The sequence below is a fragment of the Emydura macquarii genome, unplaced genomic scaffold (genome assembly GCF_026122565.2).
Source record: "Emydura macquarii macquarii isolate MOO-44397 ecotype Brisbane River unplaced genomic scaffold, CSIRO-AGI_Emac_v2 contig_1477, whole genome shotgun sequence".
Lineage (NCBI taxonomy): Eukaryota > Metazoa > Chordata > Testudines > Chelidae > Emydura > Emydura macquarii.
The window spans coordinates 19,257,866-19,283,221 of NW_027131614.1; the positions used below are offsets into that span (position 1 = coordinate 19,257,866).

General features: G+C 43.3%; 2 protein-coding genes across 8 annotated transcripts in view; one reads left to right on the plus strand and one right to left on the minus strand.

Moving 5' to 3' along the window:
- The window catches only part of LOC137156754 (kinesin-like protein KIF20A), a 43,302-nt gene extending 34,014 nt beyond the window's left edge, over window positions 1-9,288 (plus strand). The window contains exons 17-18 of one of the 2 annotated variants that reach the window (XM_067553755.1): window positions 44-163; window positions 8,278-9,288. In XM_067553755.1, the coding sequence (XP_067409856.1) occupies window positions 44-163; window positions 8,278-8,553 (396 nt within the window). In that variant the 3' untranslated portion in view covers window positions 8,554-9,288. Of the gene's footprint in view, window positions 1-43; window positions 164-464; window positions 583-8,277 lie in introns of those variants that run through there. The other variant, XM_067553756.1, reaches the window with a different exon arrangement.
- An 826-nt stretch (window positions 9,289-10,114) lies between these two features.
- LYN (LYN proto-oncogene, Src family tyrosine kinase) overlaps window positions 10,115-25,356 on the minus strand; it is an 82,302-nt gene continuing 67,060 nt past the window's right edge. For all 6 annotated transcript variants that reach the window (XM_067553762.1, XM_067553757.1, XM_067553758.1 and 3 more), the window contains one exon: window positions 10,115-13,668. In XM_067553762.1, the coding sequence (XP_067409863.1) occupies window positions 13,466-13,668 (203 nt within the window). In that variant the 3' untranslated portion in view covers window positions 10,115-13,465. The remainder of the gene's footprint in view (window positions 13,669-25,356) is intronic.

Sequence of the window (25,356 nt, forward strand, 5' to 3'; positions counted from 1 at the left end):
TTAAAACTTTCAAGGATTTCTTAAACTTTAATCTTTTTTGCAGCTTATAAAAGCTCTGAAGTTTAAAATACAGAAATTAAATGAAACCTTACAAGAAGCAAATGAAATCTGCAGAAAAGCAACAGAAGAGAACAATAGACTGAAACATATGGTGACACTCAAGGTTTGTCAAACAAGTATTGAAAGTACCTTTAAACCAACTGTTAGTGCAGCTGATGGGTTTTACAAGGCTATCTCTGAATAGGACTCCTACCTATGCAATTTTAGTTTTGGCTCTCTTAGTGCAGCATAAAGCTTGTCCTAGGGTTGGCTGCTTGTTGAATCTCTTGTATAGTCTTTAGGATATGGATTGATCATACAGGACACTACTTGTACTGTGGGTTCAAATGCCAAACCCCTGTGCTTTAAATTCTTCAAACTGGTAATCTGTAAAAGAAGGTTTATTTTGTTTTACTTGTTTGCAGGGCAGTGGATATGGGAAACTAAAGGACTCTGTACTGTAAATCTTACTGCATTTGAAATGATTTTATGAAACATTGATTAGAAGCTAGCAACTTTCAAATATCAGTAAAAGATGCAGTATTCGAAGAGCTCTTCCTGAATGCCCAAATATCACCCATTGTGTTCTGCTTAGGTCTAGCAAGCCACCTATACACTGATCACTGCGAAACAAAAAAATATTCACCTTAAACAACGGTGCCCTTCCTATTGAAGGGACCAAATTGCATCTAATTAGGGCTTCTGGACTAGGTTGACAATTAGGGCCATATTCTAGCTGCTGTGACTCTCACTGACAGTGAGGCTTAAATAAAGAGTAGAATATGTTCTCTGGATAACAATTAAATCGTGAATACAGTTATCCTTGAATTTGGCCTCTGGGTTTGGAAGAGACAAATAACATAGAATCATAGAATATTAGAGTTGGAAGGGACCTCAAGAGGTCATCTAGTCCAACCCCCTGCTCAAAGCCGGACTAACCTCAGCTAAATCATCCCAGCCAGGGCTTTGTCAAGCCTCAGCTTAAAAACTCTAAAGATGGAGATTCCACCACCTCCTTAGGTAACCCATTCCAGTGCTTCACCACCCTCCTAGCGAAAATCTTTTTCGTAATGTCCAACCTAGACCTCCCCAACTGCAATTTGAGACCGTTGCTCCTTGTTCTGTCATCTGCCACCACCGAGAACAGCCTAACCCCATCCTCCCTGGAACCCCCTTTCAAGTAGTTAAAGGCTGCTATCAAATGCAATGTATTTCTTGGACTACTGACCTTTTTGCTGTTAGCCCATGTGAGCATTAAATTACACAATTTGCATGCACTGGCCTTGAGTTTATAGCCCATTCATCTCACTGGGGTAGCTCAGTCCCTTCTGTTTTTATTCTAGGACTTGGATACATCCCATTTCACATTTAAAGGCTTTTGTTGCAACCATAACGGCCAGAAACAGTTTTTAAGACCTTACATTCTTCTGAATGTGAATCTGCTATGGGGGCTGAATCTTAGCATGAAATGGGCAGGATCTATGACTGTTTCACAGCTTTCATTACTGAGCACTAAACTGGGAGATTGGGCAACTAAATTGGCAGATGTAATTGGGTGTTCTGTGCATTGCTTTGCATTTTGAAAAACCATAATCCTGACTATACATACAAAATGGTGTAACAATATTCTTCTTCTAGTGCTTGCTAATGTCAATTCCAAGTAGGTGTGTGCGCATTCTGCATGCACAATCACTTGAAGGTATTTCCCCTAGTGATACCTGTAGGGTCAGCTCTGGTGCCCCCTGGAGTCATGTCCTCATGGCACTGTATATAGGGCCCTGCCCACCTCCCCGCCTCTTCAGTTCCTTCTTACCACCTGGAACATCAGTCTTCTCTTGCATTGGCAAGCGCTTTCACAGTGGTCTTTTGAATGGTTACCTGTAAATAGTTAAGAGAACTAGTGTTAGTTTATAGATAGAGTAGTTAAGACGTTGCTTATTGGGGTCACCTTCCTGCTCCCTCCCCCTTTTTTCCAGGGCATGTCTCGTTCCTCAGGCTTTTTACAGACCCCGCATAGTTTAAAGCCAATGCCCAGGAGCGATCCCCATACAACCAGTCTGAAGTGTCTGGGGGAGACTGATAAGAGGGATCACTGTAAAATCTGCAGGGGATTCTGCCTCAGAACAAAAAAGGAGAGGAAGTCAGAGTTCCCAGCATTTCGGCTTCAGTGCAGAGTGCACCGGTGTCCATAAGAGAAACAATGGCACCAAGGTAGGACTTTGTGTAGAGACACTCAGCATCGTCATGGAGCACTGCCATGGAGGGACACCTCATGCAGAAAGGTGTGGCACTGCTCGCAATCCCCTGTACCATGCAAGAAACACAAGAAAGTGGATAGAGGGCACTTGCTGAGGCTGAAAACAACTGAACATAAAGGCTTGAGCTGAGTGCAACCCACTTTGGGCCACTCAAGTTCTGTGCCCTCAGGCTTGGCACCATTGACTCCATCCCCAGGGAGGGGTCCGTTGAGTTGGCTAGGTAGTTGATAGAGAGCATGGCACCACCACCACCTCTGCTCAGGCGTGATCAAGCACCAGACCCCAGACCACCGGTTTAAAAAAAAAAAAAAAGTACCTGAGCTGGTTTGCCCCTGGACAGCAATGATGTCACAGTCACCTTCTCCCTGGCACCATGCTGCCCCGCTTCTCACAGAGCGATTTGTCAGCCTCTGACTCTGAAGCGGAATTTCATTCCTAAAGAAGAAGCCGACACCGATTGGAGAGGCAGCATCAGAGGGTTGATGCTGGACAGTCCTTCCCCATGCCTTGGCCACCGCAGTGGCAAATGCCAGTTCAACGACTGTTTTGAACTCCCTGGACTTTCAACTGGGCTCAAGGGTTGATCTCTGGATGGTCACTCCGCTTCTGGGAGCAGCGCTTACCCACCTCAATTGGGCCACAGCCTGCCACCCAACACCAAACTTGAGGAACCGGCACTCAGAGATTCTATGGGGGCAGAAGGTCAAGAGTACTGTTTTGCGACTGCCAGAGCTTCATCTTCTTCATCTCCAGATGAAACAGTAGCGGGTTCCTCAGTGGTGTCAATTATGGACAACCGCAGGGCTCATCAGGAGCTTTTGACGAGGGTGGCACAGAATTTGGGGCTCCAGGTAGATGAGATCTCAGAGCACAGACCCTCTGGTAGATATCTTAGCCTCTGTGTGGTCACCCAGGGTTGGACTATCAATGATAGTCCATCTGCGACACAACATAGTCACTCTGGCAAACTCAAGCCTCATTGCGTCCTGCAGCAAAGAGAGGGGTGAGAAAATACTTTGTACCCTCGAAAGAACACGAATACCTATATGCTCATCCCCCACTGGAGTCACTTGTCATGGCTGCAGCAAATGAATGTGAGGCAAGGACAACAGGGCTGCACACTGAAAGTCAAAGATGCAAAAAAGTTGCATATTTTCAGCAGAAAAGTGTATTCTACTGGGGGCGGGGCTCCAACTCCATATCGCAAACCAACAAGCAATCTTGAGTAGACATAATTGTAACTCGTGTGGTCCATGTCCAAATTCTTAGTCAGTACTATCTGACTCCAGGATGAAGTTTACAGTCATAGTAGAAGAGGGCAAGGCAATGGCAAAGGCCTCACTTCAGGCAGTACTGGATGTGGCAGATGCCACAGCCCATACCATGTTATTCATCATAGCCATACAATGGAGTTCATGGCTGCAAGCCTTGGGTCTTTCACTTGAGATTCAGCAGACTATTCAGGACTTCCCCTTTGAGGGGTCAACGCTGTTCTCCGAACAGACAGCCTCAAAATTGCACAGCCTCAAGGATTCTCAAGCTACCTTGAAGTCCTTGGGCATTCATAATCCAGCACCATGAAGAAGGCATTTCAAGTCACAACCCCTTCCTTAGTTTTACCAATCCCAACACAGACAGGATAACAACCGAAAGCGGGCCAGGAACTATACAGGAAGACCCCTCTCAAACTTCTTCCAGCCAAGGACCTGGACCTGCAAGGCAGTCCTCTGGTTTCAAACAGAACTTTTGAGGGTGCACCTGAGGACGGTGTACCAATTCAAGACTGATCCTTCACCCCTAAGTTTTTTGGACTAGCTATCCCACTTCTATTGTGCATGGATCCAGATCACTGGGTGCTAAGCATGGTAGAACTGGGATACTCCCTTCAATTCAGTTTCCTCTCTCTTTCTAATCCCCTACCCTCCCAGTTCCTCTTCAGGGACCCTTCTCATGAGCCATTTCTAATACAAGAAGAGTAGACCTCCTAAAACTAGGAGCGGTTAAGGAGGTTCCTTGGGAACGAAGGTGTTTTACTCAGTTACTTCCTAATCCCAAAAACCAAAGGCCAGTCTCAGACCCATTCTGGACCTGCAAAACCTCAACAGGTTATCTGGAACCTCAGCTTCTTCATGAGTCTCTTTGGTCTTCATTATTCCGTCCCTGGATCCGAGGGATTGGTATGTCGCCCTCGACTTGAAGGATGCCTACTTCCACATGTTTATCATTCCGAGTTACAGAAGGTTTGTCCTGTTTATAGTCAACCAGGACCAATTCATTCCTACCATTCAGCCTCTCTGCAGTCCCTCATATGTTTACCAAGTGCATGGCAGTCATTGCTATGTTCCTGAGAAAGCGGAAGGTACAAGTTTATCCATACCTCGACGACTGGCTCAAAGGATACACCGCGGTGCAGGTGGAGGCAGATGTAAGTTTGATAAAGTCAGTCTTGGACAAGTTGGGCCTCTTGGTCAACATGCAAAAGTCAACTCTGACTCCTCACTCAGAGGATAGAATTCATAGGAGTAGTGCTAAACTCAGGCCAGAGCTTTCCTTCCAGAATCCAGTTTCCGGATTATATGCTCCATTATAGAGAACTGAAAATGTTACCCCACAACCACGGCCTGAAACTGCCTGAAGCTGTTGGGCACTTGGCAGCATGCACACATTTAGTTCAGCATGCAAGACTACATCTCAGGCCACTCCAGATGTGGCTGACCTCAGTGTATCATCTAACAAGACCACAGACAGGGTAGTCTCGCTTTATCCTTCAGGGATCAAGACCCTCCATTAGTGGCTCAATCTACAGTCAGTCTGTGCAGGAGTCCCTTTTTCCACATCTTACTCCTCGCTGTCCCTAGTCACAGAAGCCTCAGTGAGGGTTGCAGAACTCATCTAGGACGGCTCAGGACCCAAGGTCTTTGGTCCCAAGCAGAGCTGTCACTTCACATCAGTGTGAAGCTGAAATCGGTGTGCTTGGCCTGTCACATCTTCTAAGCCCATCATGAAGGCAAATGTGTATTGGTCATGATGGACAATACAACAACGATGTTCCATATAAACAGAGTGAAGCATGCTCCTCTCTCCTGTGCCAGGAAGCCCTCCGACTATGGGACTTTTGCATAGTTCACTCAATAACCCTTGAGGCATCCACCTTCCAGGGTCTCAGAAAGAGACCTTAGCAGGTCTCTTTCTAACCACCAGTTGTCTGTTTTTGTCTGGATGTGGTGAACAACATCTTCCAATGTGGGGGGATTCCCCACATAAACCTTATAATGAAACTCAACAGGAAGTGTCTGCAGTTCTGCTCCTTCCAAAATCACAGCCCAGGATCAATTGCGGACACCCTTCTCATCCCAGGGACGGGTCATCTGTTCTATGCGTTCCCACCTATTCCACTCATTCACAAAGTACTGCTGAATGTCAGGAAGGAAGGCTCCTCCATGATTTGGGTAGCCCTAGCCTGACTGCACCCACATTGGTTCACCATACTCAACCTCAACCTCAGTAGAGACTCCAATCAATCTGTCTCTGGTTCCAGATCTGATCACCCAGGACCACGGCTGCTTTCAACGCCCCAAACTCAAGTCTCTCCACCTCACAGCATGGAAGCTCTGTGGCTGAACCCCCTGGAGCTAGCATGTTCAGAACTGGTTAGAGAGGTCCTCCTTGGCAGTAGAAAACCTTCCTCCAGGACCACTTATCTAGCTAAGTGGAAGAGGTTTTCAATGTGGTTGATGCAGAAGGGCACTACGCCTATGGTGTGTCTAACACCTGTTATCTTGGACTCTCTTTTGCATCTAAAGTAGCAAGGGCTGTTAGTGTGGTCAGTCAAGGTCCACCTGGCTGCGATCTCGCCGTTTCATCCCTGGGTTGCAGGCCCTTGGGTCTTCGCAAACCCCACGGTCAGGCGTTTTCCTCAAAGATCGAGACATTTATGCCCTCAAATGCCTCAGCTTAATCCCCAATGGGACCTCAACCTCGTGCCATCAAGGCTAATGGGACCTCATTTGAACCTCTAGGAACGTGCTCCCTTCTCTCTGTCCTGGAAGGTAGCCTTTCCGGTGGCCATAACTTCAGCCAGCAGGGTTTCTGAACTCAATGTCCTCATGTCTGATCCTGCTTACATGATTTTTGACAAGGTTGAGCTACACTCTCACCCTGCTTTCCTTCCAAAGGTGATTCCACAATTCCCCACAAAGCAGGACCTATTCCTCTAGGCTTTTTCTACCCAAAGCCATGTGCCAACAGCCAAGAGCAAAGGCTACTTTCTCCAGATGTCAATGGGCTCTGGCTTTTTATATAAAAGGACTAAACCATTTAGGAAAACAACTCTGCTCTTTGTAGCAATAGCAGACAGAATGAAAGACCTTTCAGTATCATCCCAAAAAATCTCTTCATGGATCACCTCCTGTATTTGAACATGTTATGACTTGTCAAAGGTACCTGCCCATGTGCTGATAGTTCATTCCACAAGGGCACAGGCATCCTCAGCAGCGTTCCTAGCTCAGGTCCGGATTCAAGACATTTGTAGAGCCGTGATGTGGTTGTCTATTCACACCTTTGCTGCACATTATGCAATTACACAGCAAGCTAGAGACGATGCTGCAGTTGGCAGAGCAGTACTGCAATTCGCAGGTCATGGAGTTCTGACTCTTCCTCCTGTGGATCTACTTGGGAGTCACCCACTTGGAATTGACATAAGCAAGCACTCCAAGAAGAAAATATTGTTACTAATCTTCCGTAACTGTTCTTCGAGATGGGTTGCTCAAATTCATTCCAAGACCCACCCCCTTAACCCTCTGTTGGAGTCAGCTGGCAAGAAAGCACTGAAGAGGTGGAGGGGGGAGGTCAGCAGGGCCCTATATACAGTGCCATGAGGGTGCGACTCTGGGGGGCACCAGACCCTATAGGTACTACTAGGACAAAAACCTTCTGGCGACTTTGCACACGGCACGCTGGCACGCGCACACCTACTTGGAATGGACATGAGCAACACATCTCAAAGAACAGTTACGGAAGGCTAGTAGTTGGCTTATTTAGATCCCCACTCAGGAAAGAGGTCTTAGTCATATAGATATAGATATGATCTTTGAGATGGGGTAACCAGAACCTCATGCAGTATTCAAGGTGTGGGCATACCATGGATTTATATAGTGACGTTCTATATCCATCCCTTTCCTAATGGTTCCTAACATTTGGGTGCCACTGCACATTGAACAGATGTTTTCAGAGAACTATCCACATCTGTATGATTTAGAATTGGAAAAGATACAGAGAAGAGCAACAAAAATGATTAAGGGTATGGAACAGTTTCCATTTTAGGAGAGAGTGAAAAGACAGTTTTTTCCACTTGGAAGAGTGATGACGGGGGTGGAGGGAATATGATAGAGCTCTATAAAATCGTGAATGATAAATAATGAAGTGGTGTTTACTCTTTTACATAACACAAGAACTAGGGGTCACCCAATGAAATTAAAAGACAGCAGGTTTAAAACAAACAAAACATAAGGAAGTACTTCACACAATGCACAACAGAATTCATTGCAAGGTGATGCTATGTAGGACAGAACTATAATGGGCTTCTTAAAAAGAACTAAGTTCATCAAGGTTAAGTCCATCAATGGCCATCAGCCAATGTGGTCAGGGATGCAGCTCCATGCTCTGTATATCCCTGGCCTCTGACTGCAGGAAGCTGGGAGTGGGCGAGGGGGGGAGGATGGATCACTTGATTGCCTGTTCTGTTAATGCCCTCTGACGCACCTGGCATTGGCCACTGTCACAGGACACTGGGCTAAATGAACCATTGGTCTGACCCATTATGGCCATTCTTATGATTGCCAGCAAACTGAAAAAAATCAATTTATTTGCATAGTGCAACTATATAATACATTGATCCTATTCTAAATTTTACTTGGAAAAAATTAACAAAATAATAGTACCATAGTGTTCCTATACCTAATGTGGTTTAACAATTCCATAGGAACAAGAAATGAGAGGCCTTCAGAACTGGGCTAAACGTGTCCTTGAGCTTGAAGCTACAGTGTCTCTTCTGCAAGAAGAACTAGATGAGAGAAAAAAGCACTTGCATTCAGAAGACCTTAAGCAGCTAAAATCCAAGAGAGGCTTGTTTGCTAATCTAAAGTCTACAGTAGCAGGTGCTTCTAGAACACCTATCGGCAAAACCTTGGGGAAATCTGAAGATTCTCCAACTGTGTCAAGAAAACGAGGTACTCTACCATGTAAAGTAAAAGAATAACTCTAATCCTTGATGCATTGGCATGTCTGTATCAACAAGGCCCATCAACTATAATTCTGAATTGATGTTAGCAACCGTTGGAATGGGGAGAGCGGGAGAGAAAAAAGGCTATTGTGGACACAGCCTTTACCCTCAAGATAACTGGGAGAATAAACTATAAATAGGAAAGACAACTTTCCTTCTATGGAGTCCCTTCTTCATTTACATACTGCTTTTGTAACTATACACCTAAATTGGGATTCTTGTTTAACTGGATGTGATCTATCTGATGTGGAAATCCAGCAGCTGTGGATTTCCACATTGCAGGAGAATGGGTGCCTTGTGTCAAGGTTAGTGGTACATTCCTGTTCTTTACTTTCCTTGTTCCTTTTTACTTCCAACACTCAAAATGGCATTTTCACTCAACAGATTTGGGAAATCAAACAGCTTGTTCACTTTCACTATTTCATTGTGTTTGTAGAGGAGCTGGCTTCTTCAGTTAATCTTCTGCTTGATTTTGAATTGAACTTGTAATCTTATATTTGACATCAGTTTGCCGCAGAATTAAAATGTCAGATTTGGTACTAAGATTTCATTTAATGATAGTCAGATGATGTGGTGGCAAGGAGCCACTAGTCATTTTAAATGCTTCTGTCAATCATCTTGGCTTTGTAAGTCTGTTTGAAAGTTCTTCACTGATTTTGTAAATACAGTAGACGTCTTAAAATTTACTTAATAAAGCTTGAGTTTTTCTAAGTCAAATATTAATCATTTAAGATTTGTTATTAAATGGAGACTGTCATTATCAGATACAACTTCATAATTGAGTCCATGTGTGACTTAACTTAATTTCTAATGAAATATGATGCACTTCAAATCGAAGTTTAGGACCAAGAGCATCAGTACTTCCACCTTCTTAAAATAAAACTGTCTAGAAATCTTAGTGGGGCTAGAACTGCATGGTGATTATAACTAAAAATAGTTGAGCTGTTTTAGCCAGCTAGTTGGATAGCTGCTTCAGCAAAGTGAATGAGTGTCCGTCACAAGTTTGTAGGAATTGAGCAATTGCCTTTAGCATTTCACATAGTTCAATGGTGGCTGATTTTGTTGCACTATATTGTCAGCATTACAGAGCTAGCTAGAGGAACTCTTGAGTCATGTAAAAGGTCATTCATCAAGTTATCTGCTTTTAGGGAGTGCTACACAACTATAAATGAGCAAAGTGATCACAGGGGGGAGAGTGTGGTGGATGTAGATAGTGTTGATTCAGGATTTAGCCACGCATCTTAACTACATATTTATTAGTTCTTAGTTGCTAAATTATACAGTAGGTGGATGATGTAGAAATTAAGCAGCACATTAAAATTAAGACACAAAAAGGTGTTTCAAACAAGGGAGGATGAATAGTTGGAGAGGTAGATGAGTAGTGTGCATGCTTGAGAAATGTGGGCTTGCAGTGAGTGACCTGCCAGTTTTACACACAGCAGCCTGTATTTTTGGAGTACAAAGATTAGCAGTGTTGATATTTAATACACTTCCCTCCCTCCCCCACCCAAAAGAAGACCTGACTGAGGCCATATCTACACGAGGGGGACTACAGTGGCATAATCCTCTCGTGTAGAGGCAGCCTACAGTGACAGAAGACCATTTTTTCCATTGCAGTAAGAGCTCCACCTTCCCAAGTGGCAATTGCTAGGTAGACGGAAGCATTCTTCAGTCAGACTAGCTGCATTTACACTGGGGTTAAGTTGGCACAGCAAGGATGCTCAATCCACACCCCTCAACTCTGTAATTGTCTGTTTTCAGGCTGAAACCAGGCCTGAGACAGAAGTTTTCACTAACATAGCATTGCACCATCGTGTTTCACAGAGACTATCAAGTTCCTGTAACTCAAAGCCCTGGTCTTGAAATTTCCTCATCAGTACCAAATACCCTATCTGCTTAAGTGTGAATCTTTCAGTCTGTTAAAACACTCACACCAATGTGTACACAGGGACTTGACCTGATCCAGTGGAATTTATATGTTTAGATCATGTGTTTGACTGTTTGAATGAAGGCCACTTGTTTTTGTTCCAAAATGCAAATAAGCTATGGAGCGTCAATGAAGATTTTGAAAGTACGTTGGGCTTGCTACTCTGACAACATTATAAACTGGAATAATTTACAGTGTTTGGGAACAGAACAACTTTGTTTAGCATGGGGTGTTGGAACAGTATATTGGATATTGATCCTTTTGATTAGAAAAGAGAATTTTATGATTAAGTACCAAATACTCCCCAGAAAAGCAACAGCTTAGAGGCACTTTTGTCCTATCAAAGCAGGAATCCACTAGCTGATAAATGGACTCATCACCACCCTGGTACATTCCAGAGACCTAGCCTTCTTGCAGGTTGAGCACCATCTGGCTTAATCTCTAGCTCAGTCCCTCAACTGACTATCTAGCCAGACCACCTTACATTCATCACTGCCACTCAGGACAAGATCAGAAATGGGGATAATAGATGGAGGCTGTTTCATTTTAAATACTTTCATTTATTACAGTAATCTAGTCGCATGAATATGAATTTCAACAAACCTTAGGCAATAGATTTTAGTTCAATCAAGCTCAGTTTGCATCATTTCTTTTTTCCCCAAACATTTTATGTAATGTAGTTTAAGTTAAACCAAACATGCTGCTTTCACCTACTTTTGAACAAGAGGAACAGTGTACAGTTCAGTACACCACCTCCATTTTTTTCAAAGTTCTATCAGTTCTGCAAGGCCACGGTGGCTCAAATACAGTGTATGGCAACTAGAATTTTTAGCAACTAAGTAGTTCATTTCCATGTACAAAAACTGACTTAAAGGTTGCAAGTGGTAAGGCTTTCCCCAATGTTTCAGGAGAGAGTGGTGCTTAATGGCACTGCAGAAGATTGAGGTTTTGGAAGTTATTTAGAAGATAGGTGGGAATTTACTACAGTGGGGGGTAGGTTAGGATTGTAGGATAAGAACCACAGCTTCGTCTCTATTCAACAGTCTTGAAATTTCTGAGTTGCTCCTCTCAGGTAAATAGGTATAAAGGAGGCAAGAGTCGTTCATGGCAGCGATATTAAAACAAAAACAGTTCCTTTGGTTGTACAGCAACTGAACACTGATGGGGTCAGATCCCACATTCCTTGCACACACACAATTATCACCCTGGCTTATAAAATCAGCCACTTTTGTAGGAGGAACTACTCTGGTTCACATTTTAAATTTCAAGAGTTTGTTTATTAAAATAAAAAATCACCATACAGTAAACTATTTACACAGGTTTGTGCACAGGTTAATCTGTACATTGGCTTCCTTCATTCAGAAATTTAATGTAAAACCTGCTATGTTTTACTAAATAAAGAAAAGAAATGAATGTTTATACTGCCCAGTGTGTGTGGAATACAGGTACACTGAACTCTCATCAGTAGCATTAGCTGTTTTTAAAACTTCCCATAGTAAGTACCCTTTCCCATAAATGTTTTTGGATTATGAGGAACAAAATTTAAGTTTTGGTTGGAAGAACAGGCCAGTCCACTTGATATAAAGTAGAATGTAAACAGGAACTTGCATTACAAGTGCACTGGTATGCTTTTTGATAACTAAGAACTTGCTAATTCATTTCATGACGGAGAAGTAGTTAAGTATAATTTTACTAATATGCCTGGATCCTAGCAGAACACATTAACACTAAGTAACAAGTACATCAGTCATGTTTTTAACTGTTGGTTATGAATAACAGTAATTACATATTGAAAAGCAGACCCAGTGTGCTAAGACTCATTTCAGTGTAATTTCAATGATTACTGTGTACATATTTATAAGGTGTGATGCATTTTAAAACACTCATTTGGGCTAATTATCTTTAAAATGGTTTTCAGTTCAATTAATTGAAACAGCAAAAATGTTAGGAATATATTACTGACTCACAACTTTTTAAAATTCCTATTAAGATACTTCTAGAAAGCATTTTCAGGGGTTATGGAGTGATCACAATCAAGATATCAAAGTAGTGAGGGCTAGATACTGCTCCCTTCAATATATATGGGAGTTTTTCCATTGACTGCAGATGGAGCAGTATTAAACCCAGGGGGGAAAATGCAGTTTAAAGATGGAACCACCTGCTTAAATTCATGGTCCTCTTCCTGTATATGCAGAACAAGATTATGCTGTCTTTTCTGACACATTTAGCACAATAATTATACTGTTTTTCAATTTCACAATATTGCAGGTCTGATTCTTATCTTGGTGCCTGTAAAAGACAATTTTCAAACCTTAAGAAAAGTGGCTGAGTTGTGCATAAATGCCAAACAATTACCTTAAATGTAAAAAATTACCTTTCACCCTCTCTTAACGGGGATGATTACAGCTTAGAAAACATTTGTTTTGCAACAAGATTACTCACTCCAGATACTGATGTAAAATAATCAGAGGCAATAAAATACAAAGCACGATTTTCAAGTTATGCTTATTTCAAGAAGCAAATTTGGGAGCAAAAGAAATCCTAAAATTCTTTAACTTTTCCCTTCATATATTGTTCATATTTATCTTCAGCCTTCATACATTTCTTCTTGTAAGGCATGCCATCATTTAGAAATTGCCCCGAATTCTGTTTTCAACTGCAAATGCTTCATAAGGTTGTACTGCTAGGACTGTGCTTTGTCACTTTGAAAGCAAAGCTAGGCAAATAAAAAGATGACAGCTAAAGAACTCTAATCTTAAGAAGAGTGATCATCATTTAAATTAAATTAACAATAGAAAAACCTGGCTTATTTCTAGGCAGATTGATTCTTCCTGTGGAATTTCAGCTTCCAGTTTCAGAAGCTGTATATCCAAATGAGGATGTATATCCAAATACATGAAAAAACTGGTCTGCCCAGTTTGTCCAAACAATAGTCTATGCCCAACTGGAAAAATGTTCCTTCTAAGGCTGCTGTTGATATTGCCCTTCTGTTGCTGTGTAGAAATCATCCAGCACGCTCTGTAAATAATCAAATGTTGGCCTCTCTTCTGCTTTATCTTTCCAGCATGTTTTCATGATATCATAGAGCTCTGCAGGGCATGTTTCCATGCGTGGCATCCGGTACCCACGCTGAAGAGCAACCATCACATCAGCATTACTCATACCTAAAATAAAAAATAAAATGCTTTTTAGAAGGTGATTTTTTTTTCTGTCAGTAATCAGAGTAGAGCACTTCTGCTGTTACTCATCACCTCAAACACCCAATACTAAATTCATTCATCTAATGAGGCTATGCAAGTTTGTTTTTTGGTTTTTTTTACTTTTTTTATTAAAGCTAACAAAGAGGCACAGTAAATGAAACAAGTATATCTTTTGTGATCTCCTGGCAACTTGCATGTATTACAGCATCGTCTTAGCTCAGGGTCCCCATTGTAATAGTTGCTGTGCATACACATAGTAAGACAGTCCCTGCCTCAGAGTTTAAATATAAATTCACAAGCAAAAAAAACAACAACCTTTAATGTAAGGTTAAGGTTGTAGGCACCATGCTGTTCCTCATGCCTTTCCAGAACATGGGTTAAATTCCAAAAATCCAAATCTTGGAAAACCAGGCAAGGCACGGTTCTTCTCAAGGCCCTCTGTATATTCACACAGGTGGGGTGTTACATGGTAGGCTCTGTAACTACTTTGAAAAGCTGTGTCAGTGGGGAAGTTAATGAGATCTCTTGCACAAGAGTGATATCGCCCTACTCTATCAAAGGTAGTACAACCCCCCTGCCTCTCCATGGCCTTTGCTCCTTCATGGCCACTGCAGAGATTGAGTGGAGTGCACTTTGGTGTCCTCGGGACTATGTTTTCTCAAGCCTAGCTTTAGACTTTGTAAATAAGTGAGAGTAGCATAGGCTAGTTTAGTGTAAGCAGCCCTTCCACTGGCCCAGGAGACCTCAGCCCTTTATCTGGGTTATGTGGAACCTGAAAACCCTTTAAGGGCTTAAAGAGGTGCACCTCTTACTCACCGAAAATACTGGAGACAGACTGCCATGTCTGGTGACTTCTATACTTAGATTACTCAGTAACCTTATGTACTGTTTGCCACACCTTCACTCCCAGCACCAGAAAGGAGAGAGACTTGAGGCTCCAGGTTTATCTGGTTTCCTGATGCCTACAGATTGCTCTTCCAAAGGGCCCAACACCAGCCTCTGGCCAGAGCTTCTCTTACACAGTACCCAAGAGACACTTTACTACTCTAGTCTCAGCACCACTTTCTGTCATGGGCTCAATCAGAATCTCCTTAGCCCTCATCTGGCAGAGAATCCCTCACACAGCACCATCTGCTATCAGTTACATCTAAAGCTGCATTGAAGAACAAACTGGCACTGCCTTTTAAAGTGGCAGCAGCCTTGGTGCCAACACAGGTAATACCCATATCAGTGCCTACTCTGCACCTGACACGGACACTAATTTTGCAGCTCTCCTCTGGCTCAGATGCCTTTCTTGGCTGGCTGGCTGTGAAAAAAGAGCACATTGGCTGTGAGGAGGGGTAAAAGGAAGCCTCCTTTCCCTTCTGTACACTCAGACCCATGGCTTCTCACAAATAGCACTCCTGTGATTTCTTCTGTACTCCTTCAGCGTCAGACATCTCAACATTGACAAAGTTGATCTCACTAGTTTGGCTCTTAACGATACCTTCAATTTGGTTAGAAAACCCATACTGAGGCTACTGGGCACTCTGTCACATGCTCTTCCATTGCCCGTACCTGATCCTCTGATCCCACTCTGAAGCCACCTCAGGGTACCTTCAACCTCCTTGTACTTGGAGGCTCCCTGACTTGACCTCAGGACACCAGATCTCTTCTCTCGCCTCAAATGCAGACAGCTTGGAAAGACAGGCAGGGCCATCTTCACTTACTTGTGTGGCTTTACATACAGGAATCCTTGAAAACCTTTCTTGAAAGATGCAAGACCAGCTCCAGTAAAGACCTCAGCGCTAGCACTGTGCCCTCCTCCAGATTGCCTCACCAGTGCCTATCCCTCATCTGATGATGACTCAGCCTTCTTTACGGGCCCAGCTACAGACACACCAGATGCCTCATTATAGGAAGATCTACTTATAGTTGAGGAATGAGATGAGACTCCCTCCAACAGGAATCTGTACGAGTCTTTTGAAGAACCCACCAAAGTACCTCACCAGAAGATCAAATTGGTGTTTCATCAATTCCTTTTCTGGACAGTTTCAAGAGATATTGGGGAGAAGACAAATATTCTCCACCTGTGAACAGGTCAAAGCACTGGAGAGAAATCTGATCACCAGTTTTGATACGTTAGAGGGAGGAACTGGCTAGCTGGAATGCGGGAGCCAAGAACACGTCTCCCTGCTTGCGTCCAAATGAGCAGACAAGATATGTGCAGTGCCAGCTGAGAGAGATCAGGTCCTGCTACAGCATCCATCAGCCAACTCCCTGATGTCAGCAGCACAGGAGAGAGTTAAAGGCAATAAAGTATTTCCTTCTGCTCCTGCCAGAGGGAGATGTATCTTGCAGAATCTCTCCTGTCCAGCTTACAAGACTCCCTGACAGCTCACCAGAACAGAGCATAGTAAATGCATTTCCTTCTACCATCATGGGACCTCAGTCTTGCCCTAACAAAGCTGCTGGCTTCTTATGAGTCTCTGGCTTGAACCTCTCTTGAACATATTAATCAAAATAGCCTTCCTGCTAGTGATTACCTCTATTCTGAAGGTGAGTGAGTTTAGGAATTGATGGCCACTCTACCTCTTTAGCATTATAGACCATCATACAAAGATCACTATCAGGTCCCATCCCTGCATCATGCCTAAAGGGAACCTTATCTCCATGCCTTACAAGTGAACAGGATACTCTGTCTTTACATGCAAAGGGCTTGGGGTGGGATTCACAAGGAAGATTTAGGCTAGAGTGGTCTCAGCGAGTCTAGGTGTGGAAGCTACTCCCCTGGGAAGTGGGAGACTCGGTTTTAAGGCCCCCAGTTGAATTTATACGCAATGGCAGATCATACCATAACCCACCGAATAGGGGACCCTACTGGGGCAGACCAAAGTTAAACTCCCTTCTCTATTTCATGCAGAGGGTGGATTTGAAACTGGGTGTCCCACAGCCAGGGTCAGTGCTCTCATCACTGGATGGAAGATTATGAATAGGGTGCTTCCTCTTCCACTCAAAGCATGCCTCCTGGATCATGACTGAAGGCAAGAGCCATGCTCAGCGTGTGAATCCCGCTTGGCTTAGACATGAGTTAGTAAGGGAGCTATTGGGTAGTGGCAAGACTGAGGCAACACGCTCAGTGACTTAGTTTCCTGTGTTACACAGCAGCTGAGCAAGGGTTCTGTGACTGCCACTAGCACCTAACTGGGAGAGCGAGAGGCTTAAGTTCCCCTTTGACTTCTGTCCTTGCTCTTTAACTATCATTTCTTCCCCAAGTCTAAGACAGAAGTGATGATAGTGCCCATCCAGTCTTCTTCCTGTGTACCACAGGCCATAGAACGTCCCTGTAACAACACCTGTTAGCTACACCGAGTACAGCAATGGTTATCTGAACTGTATGAAGTTGAGTGCTGAAATAGAATTTGGCTGGACTATAGTCAATGGTAAGTTGAGTGAGGGTGGGTAGTCTTAGCTGCTAGATCTAAAAGGGCAGCATTAAGGCCATAGCACACCTTTAGCTTCCCTGGGGCTGGATTCCTCCACCATTTTTTGGAGGGGAATTAAACTACACCCCATTCTGGAAACCTGCTAAGAGCCCACTTTAGAGCTGAGTCCCTACCTTCCCAGATCATCGCGCCTTCTTTGGGTACTTGTCACTTCTCCACCTTAACAAACCTCCTCCCTGTGCTGAAGGTCTCACAGTCAATGCCACAGTGCTAGCAGTACCACCTTCTTCCAGTCCCCTGGTCTGGATGGGCACAAGGCTTAACTAAATCTTAGGTGTGGATTTTCTTTGGTTTTTTTTTTTAAATGTGGCTACTGAGAGGAGCATGGCTGAGTAGGAGGACTAGGTACTCCACTACCTCCTGGTTATCAGCTGGAGATATGAGTAGGGGTGGAGGGGAACCCGGCCATGCCTCTCCCTTCCTGGGGTTCACTGCAACCATTTCTCCCAGGAGGAAGTGGGGGGATGACAAGCTCCCCCTTTATCATCTCCCTGTAGGTGTATGCTGTGTGGGGCGCAGCAGGTTTTTGGGGAAAGAGATTAATCTGAATTATTACATGACGCACACCACTGGCTCCTAGACATAGTGTCTCTAAAAAATATTCCCCTAGCTCTTCTGAGGGCCAGGTCTGTGTATGCATGATTTCCCAGGCTTTGGCCTGCAGAGTTTCTCTACTCTCAGTTCACCTTTCTGGCTCAAGCTCTGCCTGCCATGCACCTGTTTTTTGTCCCCATCTTTTAAGGCTCTGTGCCTGGGGCATGGACTCAGCGGCTCTGCTCTCAGCACAGCATATGTCTCTCAAGAGGTTGTCATTGGGGGTGGGAGGGTGAGGAAAGTGACTTGCAGAGCTCTCTTTCTCCTTCATGCTACCACGCAGGAGATTCACAGCTCCAACCTGAAGAACTGTGTTACACAAACACAACATGGCTCCCTCAGTCAGCAGCCTCCCTAACCATCCCTCTATACCTCCTCCTGATACTTTCTCTACTGCTGCTAATGGGTGAGTGAGACTAAAGGCTCCCTCCAGGAGCCTCAAAAGTCTCAATGCTAAACTTGTCCAAATTGTCTCCTGAACTATAAGCAAGCTGTAGTATTCCCAAGAGCTAAAAATGGGGAATTGAGGGATCAAATAATTTGGACAAGGTCACACAAGACTAGAACCGAGGCCTATTCAATCCTAAACTAATGGTTTAGCTACAAAACACATCCTTCATCCTATGCCACTCAGCAGTGAAGGTAAGTCTCTAAGCCGTCCTCTGAAAGTAGCCATCACCAAATTATATGGTTTTGGTGACTTGCCCAACATCCAGGTAGATCCTGGAACAGCATTTAGGTCTCAGCCTACTTCATTCCTTTAATCACAGGTACAACTCTTTCTATAGTCCCTGCCCCTCTCACTAGACACAGTGTCTCTGCTAATAGTCTAGCATGTGTGACTAGCTCATTTGGCACATGTATGTCAAAAGGCCATGCAGCACAGAGACTGAGGTGTGGGACCGCCCTATGAAGGACCTAGATTCAGTTCCAGCTCTGTAATACCTGCTTTTGTGTAACTGTTACAGGTATGAAGAATGATAGTTGCCTTCAGCTAATATACAGGTATGAGAGTCAATAAGACCTGTGCTGTGGAGATAGCTCCAGTGGGTAGGAGCCAGAACAGAGACTGTTGTAGTGTGGGGGGCAGGAGTGTAAAGCTGGAGCCACCCCTTCCCTGTGGGCTCAACTGTGCAGGGGAGACACCCTCCCACCCCCACATACTAGGAACCAGCTGATGCCTTCCTGCCTCTGCCATGTGGCATATTCTATAGAACCAAGCAAACCAGCCAGGTTTTTTTTATTATTTCATTTTTAGAGTGGTGTCCTAGTACCAGATCCTGGCTGAGTGGTGTGTAGCTCCTCTTCCCGCTCTCCTACTCGCACAACCTCTGGGCACATAAGGGCAGTTTTATACCAGATTATGCTGAGAAAAGATCTGTATGTTGGGAACCCCTTGGTCAAATGACCCCCCGCATGTACCACAGTACATTTCAAGGCACTGCACCCATCTATGGGGATTTTAGAGTACTTAGAAAAATCAGCTGAGAGCAGAAACCGTGCTGCAGCCTGTAACTACTGAAGTGTTGCTAAACAACAGCTGGGAGAAAGGTAGTATTATCATCAGGAGGGGAATAGAAGCAGAGCGCAATTAAATGATCTAGCCGAAGTCACACACAGGCAGTCTGTGGTAAAACTAAGAATTGAAGCCAGATCGCCTGAGACCCAGTCTAAGCACCTGAACTACAAGATCATTCACTCTCTACCGTGTGCTTCAGAGCACAGGATAAAGAGTAATTGTATTTGTATTAGGAGGAGCAGAGACAAACAATCCGTCATTCCTTCCCCTGTACAGCCTCCAGGGAAGCAAAGCAAGGGGAAATTGGATACATCCCAAGACGCAGGAGGGAGACGAGCTTTCAGTGTATACTTCCACCTTCCCCCAAACCTACAGCTGTGCCTCTTTCCCTAAAAACCACAAAGTAATCAATGTAAGAAGCGGGGGAGCATTCCTTTTTCCATATCATGTCCCCTAAGAATCCCACAGTTGTTAAAATCCTCTAAGAATGCCCTGGTTAGGTTGCAGGAGACCATCCGAGGGCAGAGTAGCTGCTCAGGGAACCGTGGTTCCAGAGGAAAATGGTATAGGGGTGGATGCTGACGACTGCGCACATGACCCCCACCATCTCCCTGGATGTGGAGTACCTCCCAGTTTGGGGAATTCACCTACACCTTCTCTGAAGCCTGTATCTCTAAGGAGACAAGAGTTCCACCTTCCTGTGGTTTCAGAGCTACAGCTGTTTTAATTTAGGCTGGTTCTTCCAAAGGACACTTAGGAATTAGATGCCCATTAGAACCAACGGTGTTATGGATTTATTCTGGTGTAGCAGATTAGAATGTGACTCATGAAAAGTTCCTTTTCTGAGCAACAAGCTGGGGGATCGGATAACAATGTGTCAGTAAATCATACTGTCAACTGGCAGATCTGCCACTGTGAATGAAGTGGGTTTTTCCAAGGTGAACAAAAGCTAAGCACATTTCAGAGACTAACATTCATTAGGCGGAAGGGACGGTTTATATTGTATTTAACAGCACATTTTGCATGCAGATTCGCAGAGGATAGTGTTAGAAATAAAGGAAACCACTTGTTTTGGTGTCTAAACTACAGGAAGAGTACTGCCACAAGGCTGCTGGGGGCAACAGGACAGCACAAAGGAAATATGCACAGATGAGAATATGGAGGGGAGTTTAATGCTTTACTTTGCTAATGGAGGACCAAATTACATCTGGTTCTTAGCGGGTGCCTGGAGAACAGTGACTGCTCTCTCCATGTGTCTATGGGCTCCATAGTGTCTCAAAGAGGGCAGAGAAGAGGTGAATCCATGGCTCCCCATAAAGTGAGCCAAGATGCACTGAGAATGCAGGCCGTAATGTTCTAAAAGATGGTGGAAGCTGTGCAGGTACTCTACAACTGAGCCGGCAACTTTATTTTATATATTTAAAATGTCTATACGAATGACAATTATAAAATACATGAAAATTCTGACATCTACAGTCCATTATTGGATGAATAAACCAATGCTTTTTCCTTTTAAAAGGAACAGACACGGAGTGAGTTCTTATAATTTTTAAAATTTATGTTTTAATTTCCTACAAATAATTTATTAAATATTAACACTGGAAATGGGCATGAGCCAGAGAATTCTGATCCAGAGCCAAACATTTCTAAATGTCAGATATGTTTTAACCCAGGTTTTGGTTGCAGCCCAGCACAGAAATAGGTCTCAGATATGAGATTTGGATCTGGATTAGAACTCTTAGTTTGGGCCCATGTTTAATATTTTCATTCAATTTCCCATATGGTGAAGAGTACTGAAATTGTCCCAGTTACAAAAGTGCAAATGCACTTGCTTTTGAGAATATCAGTGGAACAGGATATTGTCATAAGACAAGAGTACCTTGCTGCTACACAAATGCAGAGCAAAGGCCAAGGCACTTATGGAAAATAAAAGTAGAGAGAAAGCCAGTGAGATTTATTTTCAATGCAGAATAAACAGTGCACAAGAACAACAGTTACGCACCATGGGCTTCATCCTACAAAGGTGCTGGGCACTCTGGCTCCAATCCCAAAAAGCACTTAAGTGTGTTTCTATTTTTTAAGTAGTGAATAGTGCCATTGAATTGGACTGTTCATGAACGTAAGTGTTTTGCCGGATTAGGGCTAGAGTGTTCAACATTTTGCAGGATCAAGCCCTGCTACGTTCTGAATGTGCGGGGCAAATATGCCCATTTTGTGCTTCAGCCAATTTGTGAGAAGCCTATCTGTAAAAATGATTTCCAGTTTTAAAGCAAATAATAGTGAGTTCTTTCTTTTAATTAACATTTGTTGATGACGCATTTTAAGTACACATGCCCAGATACAACATGATGAGCACATATACCACTATGTACACTAAATAAATAATATTTCCCAGCTATACAACCTGGTTAATTTGTACCAGAATTTCTGACAACCAAAGATACAAAAGAGTAGCAGTGTTTCTCTAATTTTCCAAGACATTGTTATGGGTAGGATATTTCTTAATGAACAGTTTTATCAAATCCATATATTACTTAATAATTGAAATGCATCCTGAATGCACATTTTTAGGCAGTTCATGATCTTTTACAGGATGCTAACATTAAGAATATGAGGCAGTACTAAAAAAAGTTAGCTGTTAAACTTGGCAGGATGCAGAACTAATTCCATATGTTGAGCCCTCTTACTTTACTAACAACATTCAGTATTGGTGATTGTCAGGATCAAAGAAGCATGGAGGGAGAATCTAGATCTGAAAGGAGGAACATGTAATAGAGAGCAGATGATGCCATTGCAATGTGAGTTTGAATGGGTCCAGTATTTGACATATTGTATGATCAGCTGGAAATTAGTTTCTCAACAAATGGTTCAAATTGTTGGCCTACAAGATCAGATATTTGCATTTTATATTTCAAAATAGTTTCTGTAACTATAAATCCCACTAATTACTTCAAGATTATCAGGAAGAAAAACAGCCGTTGAACTTTAGAAACAAAGCTCACAAAACTCAGTTTTCTTGACTATAAATACTTTCTGACAAATTGTATGTTTATACTTTCTTCATACTGGCATTAACCACTTGTCAAATATAATTCAAACCATTACACACAGCTTTAAGTTGACTGCATATTTAGTTAGCTAGTCTTCAGCTATTAATAAAAAATGTTTTAAAGTATTCTTACTAAAGCTGAATAATCAATTTATTTTTTCTGTACTAGTAGCCATGCAAAAATATCCCTGTAAATATAGGTAGGACAAAGTTAGGACATACTTTTCTTACTGGTGCATTATATCTCAGACTCGATCTAACCTGACTAATTTGCTAAGATGTGTTTTCACAGCTGTTTATCGGTCCCACAGTTATTTTGGTCACAGGCTAGCACTTCATATTGCATTTTCAATGTAAAACTAGGAGTTTTACATTTGTATTTTAAATTCTTCAAATGAAACAAAGATATATCTATAGAAGTCCTTCTTCAAGTTTGTGCAGATGTGTGCTGGAGAAGGCTCTTGGGAGACCCTTAAAGCCTGCCAACAAAGTGATGGAAGGATTGGTGTTCCCCTTCCAATCTCCGGATAGAGTTAATTCATCCCTGACATATATGAATTATCTACGTAGCTCATAAAAATACCTGCAAAGAATGATTTTTTTTTCCTCTGGGATGCATCAGTCTGGACTGGGTTTAGGTATTTTAAAAAAAATGTCCTGGGGGAGTATATTGCCCAGACTTTTATCAAAGGATACCCTTTCTCTCACTAGTTTAAAATCAAGCGAGTAGGAACACTATGCTGTACTGTCAATCTACTCAACATAAATGGCAGCATGGCACTGGTTTTACGAAGATAAAGACAGAAAACGGATGTGTTGCAAAACTTTAAAACAAACATTTTTTGTGAGGTTCTAGGTTTTTCTTTTAGTATTTCTGCACAAAACTGAGGCACACCTTTTACATTTCACAATTATAATCCATCTTATTAGTAAACTTCAAGATACCCACATATAGCTAAATTGGGTGACCCCAAATGTTAAGTGTTTGGGTTGAGTTATGATAAGCATGTGTATCAGACTACCTCAGCTATGGAGGAGCCCACGAATCCTCCCACAACTTCTGCCTGATCTTTTCTTGGGGAAGAGAGGCCTAGTTGTTAATTAACTCGCTCTGGAGGATTGGGCCAAAAGAAATCTAATGAGGTTCAACAAGGACAAGTGCAGAGTCCTCCACTTAGGAAGGAAGAATCCCATGCACAGCTATAGACTGGGGACCGACGAGCTGGGCAGCAGCTCTGCAGAAAAGGACCTGGGGGTAACAGTGGATAAAAAGCTGGATATGAGCCCTGGTTGTCAAGAAGGCTAATGGCATATTGGGCTGCATTAGGAGGGGCATTGCCAGCAGGTCACGGGAAGTGATTATTCCCCTCTATTCGGCATTGGTGAGGCCGCATTTAGAATATTGTGTCCAGTTTTGGGCCCCCCACTACAAAAAGGATGTGGACAAGTTAGAGAGTGCGCAGCGGAGGGCAACCAAAATGATTAGGGGGCTGGAGCACAGGACTTATGAGGAGAGGCTGAGGGAACTGGGCTTGTTTAGTCTGCAAAAGAGAAGAGTGAGGGGGGATTTGATAGTGGCCTTTAACTACCTGAAAGGGGGTTCCAGGGAGAATGGGGCTAGGCTGTTCTCGGTGGTGGCAGATGACAGAACAAGGAGCAACGGTCTCAAGTTGCAGGGCGGGAGGTCTAGGTTGGACATTAGGAAAAAGTTTTTCACTAGGAGGGTGGTGAAGCACTGGAATGGGTTACCTAGGGAGGTGGTGGAATCTCCATCCTTAGAGGTTTTTAAGCTGAGGCTTGACAAAGCCCTGGTTGGGATGATATAGCTGAGGTTAGTCCTGCTTTGAGCAGGGGGTTGGACTAGATGACCTCCTGAGGTCCCTTCCAACTCTAATATTCTATGATTCTATGGTATGTTCAAAGGGTGTCTGCTGGGCCTGCTACCCATTCACATATTTAGGCCTTTACCAAACAAAGCATTTAAACACGTTTATCTTTAAGCACGTGAACAGTCCCACTGATATCAGTACTACTTGACTTCAATGGAACTACTCATGTGCTTAAGTGGTTTGCTGGATCAGAGCCTTAAGGAGCAGTGAACATATCTACAGTCACTCTACCCTTTCTAGGGATGGTCTGGTCAATATGCTTTCCCCTATTCTAATCTGATGGAGACTCGCCCTTCCCCTCTGTCTCATTAGAGGACCAACTGGAAGGTTTGTCCTCCCGTAAGCCAGTTGGGGATGGCAAGCCTGCATGGGGCTCTCTCGATACAGCCCCTTGGGAAAAAAACATTTTATAAAGTCCACAGATTCTACCAAATTATTTTTTTGGGCACCCATCTGGGGCTCAAACCATAGCTCTGATCATCTCCCAACTAATCTGAGTCACTCAACATTTATCTCAGCTCTGGGCAAGCAATACTGAAAACATTATTCAAGGAAGAGTTTAGTTTTCTAGAATGGTACGTAACAAACACTCACATGCCAAACAGATTGCGATGTGCACATGCAGAAAAAAACTAGACAAGAAGGTTTCCAGCCAGCCTGGCTTCACATGACCTTGATGGCTCAAGGAGACCTACTGTGGCATGGAACCTGAGGTTCACCCTAGCACTGTAACTTCAAACCCTACCCTTGACAGAAGTCTGAGAAAGCAGCAACACGCATACAGCTCTATCTGCTTCTGCAAGGTGATATTTTTGTTTTTGTTTTTTTACTTCTGTGCAATGTAATCTGACTACAGTAAATTTCATTAATGATCTAGATGATGGGATGGATTGCAACCTCAGCAAGTTTGCAGATGACACTAAGCTGGGGGGAGTGGTAGATACGCTGGAGGGCAGTGATAGGCTACAGAGTCACCTAGACAAATTGAAGGAACGGGCCAAAAGAAATCTGATGACATTCAACAAGGACAAGTGCTGATTCCTGCATGTAGGAGGGAAGAATCCCATGCACAGCTACAGACTGGGGACCGAATGACTGGCTAGGCAGCAGTTCTTC